Source organism: Diabrotica virgifera, chromosome 2 (assembly GCF_917563875.1).
Source record: "Diabrotica virgifera virgifera chromosome 2, PGI_DIABVI_V3a".
Taxonomy (NCBI): domain Eukaryota; kingdom Metazoa; phylum Arthropoda; class Insecta; order Coleoptera; family Chrysomelidae; genus Diabrotica; species Diabrotica virgifera.
Genome location: NC_065444.1, coordinates 177,821,100 through 177,833,720, shown reverse-complemented (window position 1 = coordinate 177,833,720; position 12,621 = coordinate 177,821,100). Strand labels below are relative to the sequence as shown.

Genomic DNA, 12,621 nt, shown 5'->3' with positions numbered 1-12,621 from the left:
GTCATGTGTAGTGTGTATGTTGAGTAAGTGTCTTGTTACTTTGCAAAGTCGACGTCATTGTCTTTGCAAAGAGACACTAATTGTATCCGAACGTCTGCGGTCCCTCCGGTGAGTACCGATCCCACAAGGACAGAAAGTATACTCATTTATTAATTTATAATAAATGAAAAATTTCTGACCCTGGTGAAATTCGAACCCACAACCTTTCGGATTTTTTCGATCTAAAGGCAGGTGCTCTTACCACTGAGCCACGGAGGGGGTCAAAAAGATTCATTTTACAATTACATATTAAGTTTAGACTTCGATAATATTACATTATATTATTTATAACTGCATACCATTACTGAGTATGTTTTCATCAACTTGTATATTTACTTTGAAAATGTCTTGTAACCGCGAAAAAAAATACAGTACAATACATTATTCTTGCAAAAAAGTTACAAAAACTAATGAACACGTGGCCGACTATAAATTAAATATTAAAAAGTCATTTTATTACGATAACATAAATGTAGTAAACGATTTGAAACAGTGATATAATATATTCCTGTTAATAATAAATATAGATTAGGTTATCTAAAACCTCCTAATATGTGTTAGAGATAATACAACTTACAGAGTAGAACAAAAATTTATTTATTATATGAGAGAAAAAGTATAAAGCAAAATATGTATTGAGACTATCGGTAATGTTTTTTTGAAAATTTCAAGATTTTTAGTATATTAAGCATAGATTTTATTTAGATATTATTTAGCATAGATTTTTAGATATACAGTGATGAGCACTCTAGTAACTAGTAACCAAAATAACGCAAAAGATGGAAAACATAATACATTGTAAAATAAAAAGAGATGAAACTAGTAGAGGTAGAAATTATCGATATAAACATATAAATTAACATTACATTACATAGTTTCCCACCTTTAGGTGTCTGTGATAGTAGTATTTTATAAAATTCGTCTGTCACAGTGACAATTGTCATACTCCGCCGATACATCTAAAGGTGGGAAACTCTGTAATGTTAATTTATACGTTTATATCAATAATTTCCACCTATACTAGTTTCATCTCTTTTTATTTTACAATGTAGTATGTTTTCCATCTTTTGCGTTATTTTGCCGGTTATTAGAACGCTCACCACTGTATTTGAATATTTTATTTTATTATTGCGATCCTCTACCTTTTTTGGTCTTGAACTGTTTTGATTCAGGGGTATGCTAGCCAGTCAACAATGGCATGATTTAGTCATCCAATTAGAAGCGTGTAGTGCTACTTCCTAATGTTGATTAATGACTTCAGGTAGTTGTTACTAAGGTGATATTTTTTAATTGTTAGACAGGAACACATCAGTGTCGATTCAACTAAAATGGCTCCCAGAAACCCAAAACGTCTTGACTGGCCGCCAGGAAAAAGAGCCAAAGCAATTACACTTCGTGAAGATTGCACATTTCAAGAAATAGCAAACAAATTAGGTGGTGGGGCCACAACATCAGCAAGAAGAACAGACAGAAACCCTAAAGTTAGTCAATACGATGAGCGCTGAATATGCCGCCTGTCTTTAAAACATTGTCGCTGATCCGCAAAAGAGATTAATACTATTATCATTGTATAACTAGACATAGTAAGTCAGAGCTATGTTTAAATTTTTTGGATTTTAATTGAGACAGTCACTAGATGTCACCACTCTTTCTATCTCAATAGATTTTAAAATACGAATGTTTATTTCATCTCCGTTATACTAGATGGGGCGATATTAAAATGTCAAAGAAATAGTAAACCTCCATTTTTGTTCCTCTGAATTACATCAAACAGCGTTGCAAGATTACACATTGTGGCATTGTCAATGATAGTGCTACTTGCTTATGGAAATACCCAAGTTTACCTATCCGATCTAGGTACCTAAGAGGGGATTATTAGCCTGCATAATTATGATCTGTAAAAGATATAAGTGATTCGTGTGGTAATCTTAATTATTAAGACAATGAATCATTGGAATATATCATTCAGCATGTTAAAATGTGAATAAAATTAATTTTGAATTAAAATAATGTTCAGTAATAAATAAACAAGAATAAAAAAACGCTAAACGCCGTAAAAATAAGTGACGCACACGATATTCCAGCTACAAAAGAGCCGATATGAATATGACGTGACGCAAAAATGTATTTTCATTTTGATGTAAAATAAAATTCTAGTTTTATTTTGAGATTTTTCCATAATATTTGCTAAATTTGAAATAACGCGCCACAAAAGACTAACTTTAATAGTTTTCTTTTTGAACCTCTTTTGCGGCGCGTTTTATTTCAAATTTAGCAAATATAACTTAAAAATTTGAATTTTCCCAGATATGAGGTATACACTGTTAGGCGCGTCTAGAGTTCTCCCACAAACGCTCAGTTATTCGCCCAATTCGTAAGTTGAAATTTTGAGTAATTGTCGAAAAAGCAAAATTTTCATCAGTTTTTCGGCTATACTGAGCCGTGTGTATGTTCGATCCTGAACAATAAACTTTTTGTTTATTCTAAGAGACTTTCAGCCCTCGGGAAGAATGCAATCTTTCATTCTGCGTTTTTTCAGGATTCGAAAAAAATAAATGCATTTAAAAATCATTGATCTAAAATTTTGGGCCTACGCTCTTATGTAAACAATTTTTTTTTGTTTTTTTTTTGTAGCTTTGAATTAATTTTGTTATTAAAATTTATGCGTAGATTTCATAATTTTGATTAGAGTTTAAAGTTATCAAAATATTGGGAATTTAATTTTTGCAATACATATCTATCACTTTGTAATTTAAAATTATTTTATTAGTACGTTCTTTAACGGTAAAATATTGCAAAACCTCTAAATTTTAAAGAACCGCTTGGATTGACATGAAATTTGGAACACACGTAGAGAAAAAGTCAAAGAAAAAAATGATATTGTGCCGATGTGTGCTTTTACCCTGGGGGTGAGTTTCACACCTTCTCGGGGGTGAAAAAATATACGTCCAAAATAAGCCAGGAGATGGATAAACTGACTAATTTTAAGCAACTTTTGTTCTATAGAGTTTTTTTTTTCATTAAGTCAATACTTTTCGAGTTATTTGCGAGTCTAATAAATGAATCGAAAACCTCTTATACCCGTAGGTGTCGAGGATTAATTTTTTGTCTTACAGAAAAACAAAAAAATATTCAGAAAAACAAATCAGACTTGTTGTTACTGTTTGAGATTTTTGGAATTTCGAATAATTTTAAAATTATTTTGAAAAAAAAAGCATTTTTTTCAAAATTAAAAATTTTAAAGGTTTTACTTTAAAACCAAATTTTTTCAAAAATAAGCACTTTGAATCGACGAAACTTACACAACATAAGTAAAGCAACTTGTGAAGCGGTAACGATTAATTTCAATGCATAGACAGGCTAGCCAAATCCGCCCTAGAAATAGGCGAAGAACTTCCCATGAACTTACTACCCATTTCGGATATTGATATTATTAGTAGACGACACCAAAAAGAAAATTGGCAAAGGTATTATCCAAATACGAGAACTGGTAGTAATTACAAACAAATGCGACCTGAAATTCCCATTAAAAGATGGTTTCATTCTGTATCAAATCGCCATTTCATAAGAGTTATAAATAGATTGAGATATAATCATACTCTTACCCCCCTTCATATGTACAGTCTGGGTCTCACAGAGTCACCTAACTGTGAGTGTGGAAAAGAAGGTAATCTACTACATATTCTCCTCGAATGTTCACATCAATCAGTAAATATAAACAAATTTTATGATAATCTTAATATATTAAAAATTCCACTTCCCGTCTACCTGAACAATTTGATATTTTCTGAAGATATTAATATATTAAAAACAATTTACGAACATATCAAAAATTGTAAATATAGATTGTAGCAATAAAATTTACCCTGTATTTAAGAAATTTTGTTAAAACAAAGCAGGCATGTTTGTTAAAACAAAACAAACATGTTTGTTTTGTTGTTATTTTGTTTTAAATCCTGTAGATTTAAGTAATTATTGTATATTATAATTGAAAAAAGAAAAGAACAAAAAAAAAACAATTTATAAAAAATAACAATAAAAAAAATTAATAAAAAAAAACAAATTAACAATATAAAAAAAATGAAAAAAAAAATTAAAATTTACAAAAAAAATGAACAACCAAAGCAGAGTATTATTTAGATAATAATTGTAGATAATAATGTTAGTTTGTTATGTATTTAGAGTTAGAAATACAGAAAAAAATCCTCTGATTGAAAAATCAAATTTGTTTGTTTTTAAAATAACAAAATGTCTGGCTAATTGGCTCGGCCAAGGTCATCAAATTCGCTAAAAAAAATGTAAGTTGCATTAGGGGGTGATTTTCACGATTTTTTTTGCCAAAACAAAACGACCAACTTTATATTGAGCGTAATTTGCTTACATTTGCCTTTTTTTTTTTCATTTTTTTAAACGCTATATTTTTGTTAAGAATGTTTTTTCTTTAAAATATGTACTTACTTTTTAAATTATCTGCGAAGAACCGTCTAAAAACGTGGTTATTTTGTTGAAAAATGAACACATTCACTCGCAAATAACTCGAAAAGTATTGACTTAATGAAAGAACCCTATAGAACAAAAGTTGCTTTGTAAAAACTCTATAGAACAAAAGCTGCTTAGAATTAGTCAGTTTATCCATTTCTGGACTTGTTATGAACGTATATTTTTTACCCCCGAGAAGGGGTGAAACTCATCCCAGGGTAAAAGCACATCGGCACAGTATCACTTTTTTCTTTAACATGATAGCTATGCGCATGCCAAATTTCATGTCAATCCAAGCGGTTCTTTGACCGCTTAACGTGCTTACCCGAGTTAACTCGGTTTTAAACTACATTTCTATTTTCGCTTAACCGAGTTAACTCGTGTTTAAAATATTTGTACGATATATAAGGCGCCTACGTGTTTTAACTCCTCTAGCGCTAAATAACGGTATCCCCACTTGCATGGGCGGCCATTCCTATGGGAAGGGGGGCCGTGGCCCCCCCTAGCTTTTCGGGTGCTTTAAACTATATATGCTTATCCAAAGTATTGGGACCGTGCAAGTTCGGCAAAGCGACCTCTATTTCTACGCTCTGTACTTTTATTCGCACTTTTAATTATATTGGCCAATTATATTAGTCCTGGTTGCTGGATAATTGTCAAGACCATAGTCCAAAAAAATAATAAGAAGAAAAAAATAAGATGCAGGTTATGTTTAGCAAACGTAAACAATTGTATGTAGTAAATAAAATCCGTTATTAAAATGCAGTATTGCAAGCAAAATACAATTAATTAAATTTACCTTTATATAATAATTGCATATCATATCAATATTGTGGAGCAATATATAATTTTTCTAAGTCAATGACAGAAGGTATGAAATATACGTCAATTTGACAATTTCAATTGACAATATGAATTATTTAAGATAGTTGCAATATTTCTCCGCGACTCGCGCACGGTCGTTTCTCGTTTCCCTTTCCAAGTACTTGCACACCGCGAATACGAAATGTACTCTGCAACATCTTCACGTCTGCCCCCCCCTAAAAATCTTTATATGGGCGCCCGTGCCCACTTGTTTTTTCGTTTCTAATTTTAAACTTTCTACGATCGACTGCCGACTGGGGTTGGATCACGATGAGTAGAATTCTATTTTGCTGACGTCACGTTCTGCCCTGACTGTGACGTACCTCTGTGTGTAACCCCTTGTTTTAGAGTGTTTCACACTGTTAGCAATATTTAACATTATTATACTTGAATAATTGCGATTTTCTTCTCTTGTAGTATTTTGTATGTAAAAAGTTACGACCGAGTTAACTCGGGTGAGCGCATGAGGGTATTTGATATTTTATATTTTTCTAAAAAAATATGCGTTTTTTTACTTTAGATTATATCTAGTGACAATAGTCTTGTTCGTAGTTTATTTTACTGTAATAAAATAAATAGGTAATTTTTTGACGTATTTTTGCAAATAAATGTGTGCATTAAGCGGTTAACCCGGCATTGGTCGCTAGGTAGGTTGTTACGCGAGTGGTCGCGCATAATATTTTCTCTCACATATCCAACTTTTGCCTTTCTTTACAAAATTTTACAAAAAAGATGAGGTTTCATCAAAGATAAAGCCATTTGCTTTAAAAAGACACGACGTTTTTTTGTTTTATTATTATTATCTTTATATAAATGTGACTATTGATGCCGCCAATATTTAACATTGAAAAATTTATGGTAAGTGACCATCTACAACTAACCCGGGAAACAAAATACAGGATTTTCATATCATCGACCACATCCACGGCACCTTTTATTACATCATAATAGGATGTTATTTTAGGTTTTAAGGGGAAAAATAAAATTAATTTTTATACACAGTGACGCCGGTGGTCGCTTGATGAGAGAATCTCTCACATGAAGCTCACTGACTCAACAATATGGTGATACTAAGTAAACTGAGTCACTATCTGAGCGGACGAGTCTATTAGATTGTTGAGGGAGGATAGTTAGGAGACTAGAAGAAACTACAGCGCGTATAATTTCCCATAAAAAAAGTTGTGCTCAATTTTCTGAAACCGTGAGAGAAAATCCCATATAGCGACCACTGGCGGGTTAAAATTCACAGCAAAAACCGTGAAAGAACGTACTATATCTGCTTATTTGTTTTAAACAAATAAATATTTTTCTGGTAAATCTGGATAACAATAGTTGCGTTCGCGGGTACAGTTGACAAATTGTCGCCGACAATTTCTAACCTCACTTAAATTGGACAAGCGAGACCTGGCGCGTGACCTTGCCGTATTGTGCATTTATCGATGTGTATTTTCAGGCAAGGTCAGCCGCCAGGTCTCATTTGTCGAATGGTAATATAAATAATACCGTTAATAGATAAATATACAAGGTATATTCACTTTTAAATCATTTTAAAGTGCGCATGCGTTTAAGGTGTAAAACAGACGAACCACTCTGCAGCGCTACTCTGTGTATCCACAAAGTGGCTGAAACAGGAGATTTTTTAGCTGGCTGGCCACTGCCGCTCATCTGGAATGGCACGTTTAATTTACATAAGAATTTACGACCAATCATCGGAAGCTACTTTGCGGATCCACAGAGTAGTGCTGAAGAGTGGTTCGTCTGTTTTAATACCCCAGGCTGTGGGTGAAAAATAGGTCGATTTCAGGATATAATTCAGGAATTTTTGAAACCTATCAGGTTTTGTAAAGGACGATGCCAGGAATAACTTCTACTAAAATGTAACCAAAAATATTGTGCGCTTTTTTTCTATTGCGATTTTCATTTGTTAAATTTGCAATTTTTAAAGATTTTTAATTTTGCAGCTTAGCATATTGATTTTAGAGAAAAACTTTTTAATAAAAAGTTGTAGTAAATTAAAAAACCTACAATTGGAGGTATGGTAAGTTTAATTTCGTTAATTGGTTATTGCAAGACAGCCTGCGAAAAGTCCTAAATGGCCGTTTTTTACAATTGCATTATTTATTGTACGAATATTTTTTTTTATTTTTTAAAGCTTTAAAATGAAGATCTCTAAATTCCAAACATAAAAAGAATTGTAATGCCAGATTAACGAATTTGTTGCTTAGATATTATAAATTGTTTATCCCAAGAGGTCAAATGTCGAAGGCTATAACTTTTTGAAAAAAAATTGTAGAGAGTTGGTAAAACATCTAATCACCTTCTAAAGAGTTATGTTTTCATATTCTGATGCAAAGAAATGCGTAAAACATTTTTAAACCTCTAATTTTCGGGTTTGAAAATAAGGGGGCAAATTTCGTTATAAACATTTAGAGCTGAAGCGGCCCTGTACATCCTATGAGTTTTAACTTACAGATTATTGTTGCTGAAGATGAAACGAATATTTATAAAAAAAATAAAAAATTTCTACGACCAACTGAAGCCGAGATAATTTTTGGGTTTGACAATAAGGGGACAAATTTCGTTAAAAACATTTAGAGCTGAAGCGGCCCTGTGCATCCTATGAGTTTCTAACTTACAGATTATTGTTGCAGAAGACAAAACGAAGATTTATAAAAAAATAAAAATTTTCTACAACCAACTGAAGCCGAGATAATTGTTTTTTTTTTCTTAAGTCGTAGTGCCTTTATTTATAACAATTAAGAAATTATTTTACAGTCATTGACTAAATAAAGACTTATATTATCTAAAAATAAAAATTATTATAAAATATAATTACATTTAATTATTAAAAATTATTTTTACAATCGGTGCTTTTGCGAGCGGCCGAATTTTGTAAATCGCCCGGCTCGCTTCAAATCCGCGCGGTCGGAAAATTTTTACGTAACTTGTATTAAATTTTGACAGAAAACAATTTAATAATATTACCATTTTATTACCGGTCTGTATCCACTGTATTTATGTTTCTTGATAAACTTTTATATGGGAAATTTCATTTCTGAAGAAATAGTATTACAAAAATGATACATATATATGAAATATATAACTATATTTTTAATTTTTTCATTGTTATATAAATATAATAATAATGTTACTTCTTACTATAATATACAATATAAAACTTTTTCTTGTAGTGACTATTCTTTTTGGATTTCACATATAAATGTTTATCAAGAAAAACAAATAGAGTGGTAAATAGACTGTATACTATAATGGTAATATTATTAAATTGTTTTCTGTCTTAGTATTAAATTTTTATATTAAGATAATATAAGTCTTTCTTTAGTCAATGACTGTAAAATAATTTCTTAATGGTTATAAATAACGGCACTACGATTTAAGAAAAAAAAAACAATTATCTCGGCTTCAGTTAGTTGTAGAAACTTTTTATTTTTTTTATAAATCTTCGTTTTGTCTTCAGCAACAATAATCTGCAAGTTATAAACTCATAGGATGTACAGGGCCGCTTCAGCTCTAAATGATTTAACGAAATTTGCCCCCTTATTTTCAAACCCAAAAATTATCTCGGCTTCAGTTGGTCGTAGAAATTTTTTATTTTTTTTTATAAATCTTCGTTTCGTTTTCAGCAACAATAATCTGTAAGTTAAAAACTCATAGGATGTACAGGGCCGCTTCAGCTCTAAATGTTTTTAACGAAATCTGCTCCCTTATTTCAAACCCAAAAATTAGAGGTTTAAAAATGTTTTACGCATTTATTTACATCAGAATATGAAAACAACTCTTTAGAAGGAGATTGGATGTTTCACCAACTCTCTACGATTTTTTTCAAAAAGTTATAGCGTTCGCCATTTGACCTCTTGGGATAAACAATTTATAATATCTAAGCAACAAATTCGTTCATCTGGTTTTACAAATTTTTTTTATATTTGGAATTGAAAGATCTTCATTTCAAAGCTTAAAAAAATAAAAAAAAATTATTTGTACAATAAATAATGCAATTGTAAAAAACGGCCATTTTGGACCTTTCCCAGGCTGTTTTGCAACAACCAATTATCGAAATTAAACTTACCATAGCTCAAATTGTAGGTTTTTTAATTTACTACAAGTTTCTATTAAAAAGTTTTTCTCTAAAATCAATATCCTAAGCTGCAAAATTAAAAACCATTAAAAATTGCAAATTTAACAAATGAAAATCGCAATAGAAAACAAAGCGCACAATATTTTTGGTTACATTTTAGTAGAAGTTATTCCTGGCATCGTCCTTTACAACACCTGATAGGTTTCAAAAATTCCTGAATTATATCACGTTTTTTCACCCACAGCCTGGGGTATAAACCTTAAATTAAAAATCATCGCACCATGCGTAGACGATAATAAAGCTATGCTTTCCCTCCTCGTTCACTCCCGGAGTGCGACATCCCGTGTTCTTAAATATATCTACTATTAATAGCTAACGGCTGCTGTTTAATTTTCAAATTTTTAGGGGGTTGTTATCTTAAGTAGACGTTGAATATATTACCTAGTAGCATAAACACAGATTTTGATCACAGATGTGATCAAAAGGAGGTGAATTGCATTCATATATTGTTATTTCAGTTAGTTGATTGAGTTGCTGTCAAAGATTGTAGTTAAAAAGCTGATTAGTTGTAATGATGGATAATCATTATTTCAAAATCAACCTGTGTAGCCATGTCTTTTCTGTTTCCACTTAATCTGTATGACAGCTATAATACAAAGAGCCTTTGGGAAAAATTAAAACCCTTTCACATAGTCATAAAAAAGCGAAAGGGTTTAATTAAACCCTTTCACATATTCATCAAAAAGCGTTGATCGGCAGTGGAGTAACGGCTTATTCCCTGGCCTCATACGCCAGTGCACGTGGGTTCGAGCCCTGCCAAAGACAAACCATTTTCATTTCCAATAATGACACGAGCCGTCTCACCGTGCCTCGGAGAGCACGTAAAGCCATCGGTCCCCCTGGACATCGGCACTAGTTACTTGAAACAGGGTTAAGATGTAAATAGCGCCGGAACTGTCCGAAAGGAACTCCCCGGCAAAAATGCCATACGATATTATCATTATTATTATCAAAAAGCGAATCAGCTATATGAAGATTGCAAAATTGTATCATAAATAACACAAAATCGATATAATAAAAAGTAAATATCAAATGCTGTTGTTTAGGCCAGAATCTAGCTATTACTAAAACAAATGATTTACCTTTTTTTAATTAATTATCTGTTTGTTTCAGGGCCTAATTTTCGTAGTAGACAGTAACGACAGGGAACGTATCACTGAGGCTAAAGATGAATTAATGCGTATGTTGGCCGAAGATGAACTTAGAGATGCCGTACTTCTCATTTTCGCCAACAAACAAGATTTGCCCAATGCAATGAACGCTGCAGAAATCACCGACAAACTCGGTCTCCATTCACTACGCAACCGCAACTGGTACATTCAAGCTACCTGTGCAACTAGCGGAGATGGTCTCTATGAAGGTCTGGACTGGTTGTCCAATCAATTAAAGAACGCCAATCGCTAGAACATAGAAAAAGAGAGGAGTGCGCAAAAAAGTGTGCGAGTGCAGATGGTTTTTTTCTTGTACTCTTGTCGTGTCTACTACCTCGCGCGCGCGCGAAACGTTTCGTATACCATATGTTGCAATTTTTGTGTCCGATGGGGAAATTCGTCATGTTTCACTTTGGGGGTTATAAAATTGGCTGTTGGCGACAAGTGGTGTATGAGGTGAATCCGAAAATAGTTTTAGGCAATATATCATATGAATCTCAGCTTTCTTTAGGTTGAGAGTTGTTTTTGTAGTAAAAGAACCTTAAACATCCTTCATTGGCGATTTATTATTTTTTAACTGCATGAAAATCTTAGTTTTAATGTTTTTATATAACACTTTTAGATTGTACTAACTTTTAACATTCCACAAATTTCTCATAAAATTGTGATATCTTTTCTAATACCTCTTATATCAATGAACTTATTTTTGCAGGCCAAAATATTTTCTTAGAAAGTAATTTTGTATCATCTATAAAAATTTAATTTTGGGAATTCAATTAAAGACTTTAACTGACAAATTTTAAAATGTTACAAGGTTCTAGTCACGTATTTAGTCTGGACGTGCACTTTATAGCACTTGTCGCAGAAAGCATCTAACCCCCAAACACGTATGGTGATGTCCTATTTGCAGAAAATGCACTATAATATACGATAGTAATTATTTATTGTCCTCTTTCAGGTGAAAACAGGCTTTTTGTAACATATATTTTTTATTGTTTGTAATAGGTTAAAATGTACAGTAGACACTTATATTTAAAATAAATATTATTTTTTATCTATCAATCCTTGTTGTAACATATGGTAAGGCTGTTCGTATTTAAAAAATAAAACAAGAACATGTTTTTGAAAAGTTTTGGGCACGGCTCAAGTATTTTATTGTTTAAATTTAAGATGAAGTACGAATGGGCGCGCCCGAATCCGACAAGATATTGTATAGCCCCGTATTCGTTGTCAAACCAACGGGTCTTGCTCTGGTAGTTAATTTCGGCGTTAGAGTTCAAGAAGGAAGTAGATTTTTTTATACTTATAGTAAATATATTATGGGATATTTAAAGACTGGCCGATTGGCTTACCAGACTTACGTCCCGCAGATCTTAACCGGCGATGAGTATTCGAGGTTTGTTTCTGGTCAGATTCGGGCACGTCGTACTGTACATAAAATACTTTTGTTTACTTCTCAAATTTGTAACTCAGTTGTGGATACTTTGAGGCGTAATTTTATTTTGACAAACTGTGGATTTAAGGTTACATTATAAGTGATTTATTTAAAGAAATATGTTTTTGATTTATCGTGGACATTCCCTGTTTGTCAGCTGTATTATCAAATAAATTTATACTATTACTTCTCGTTTTCTAAATTAAATTTTCGTCATATTTCGAGAAAACCCTTATAGCCCAATAAATGAACGGGAAATACGGCGGTACCGTGTAATTTTCAGGATCAATTCCGAATTGCGTGAATATTTGGATTTAGGTTCTACTTACCCTCCACTTCAAAGTTGAACTTGCGGTGTTGGTTGCTTTTGCTAGGGGGGTGACAGTCACCCCTTCGCGGGGGGTCAAAAAATGCTCGTTTAAAATAAGTCTGGAAATGGATAAATTGACTAATTTTAAGTAACTTTCGTTCTATAGAGTTTTTTTACTAAGTCAATA

At 32.2% G+C, this 12,621-nt stretch overlaps 1 protein-coding gene across 2 annotated transcripts in view; it reads left to right on the top strand.

Annotated features, from left to right (window-relative positions):
• The window catches only part of LOC114335851 (ADP-ribosylation factor 1), a 63,648-nt gene extending 51,338 nt beyond the window's left edge, over nt 1–12,310 (top strand). For both annotated transcript variants that reach the window (XM_028286142.2, XM_050642942.1), the window contains exon 4: nt 10,652–12,310. In XM_028286142.2, the coding sequence (XP_028141943.1) occupies nt 10,652–10,942 (291 nt within the window). In that variant the 3' untranslated portion in view covers nt 10,943–12,310. The remainder of the gene's footprint in view (nt 1–10,651) is intronic.
• The last annotated feature ends 311 nt before the right edge of the window (nt 12,311–12,621 follow it).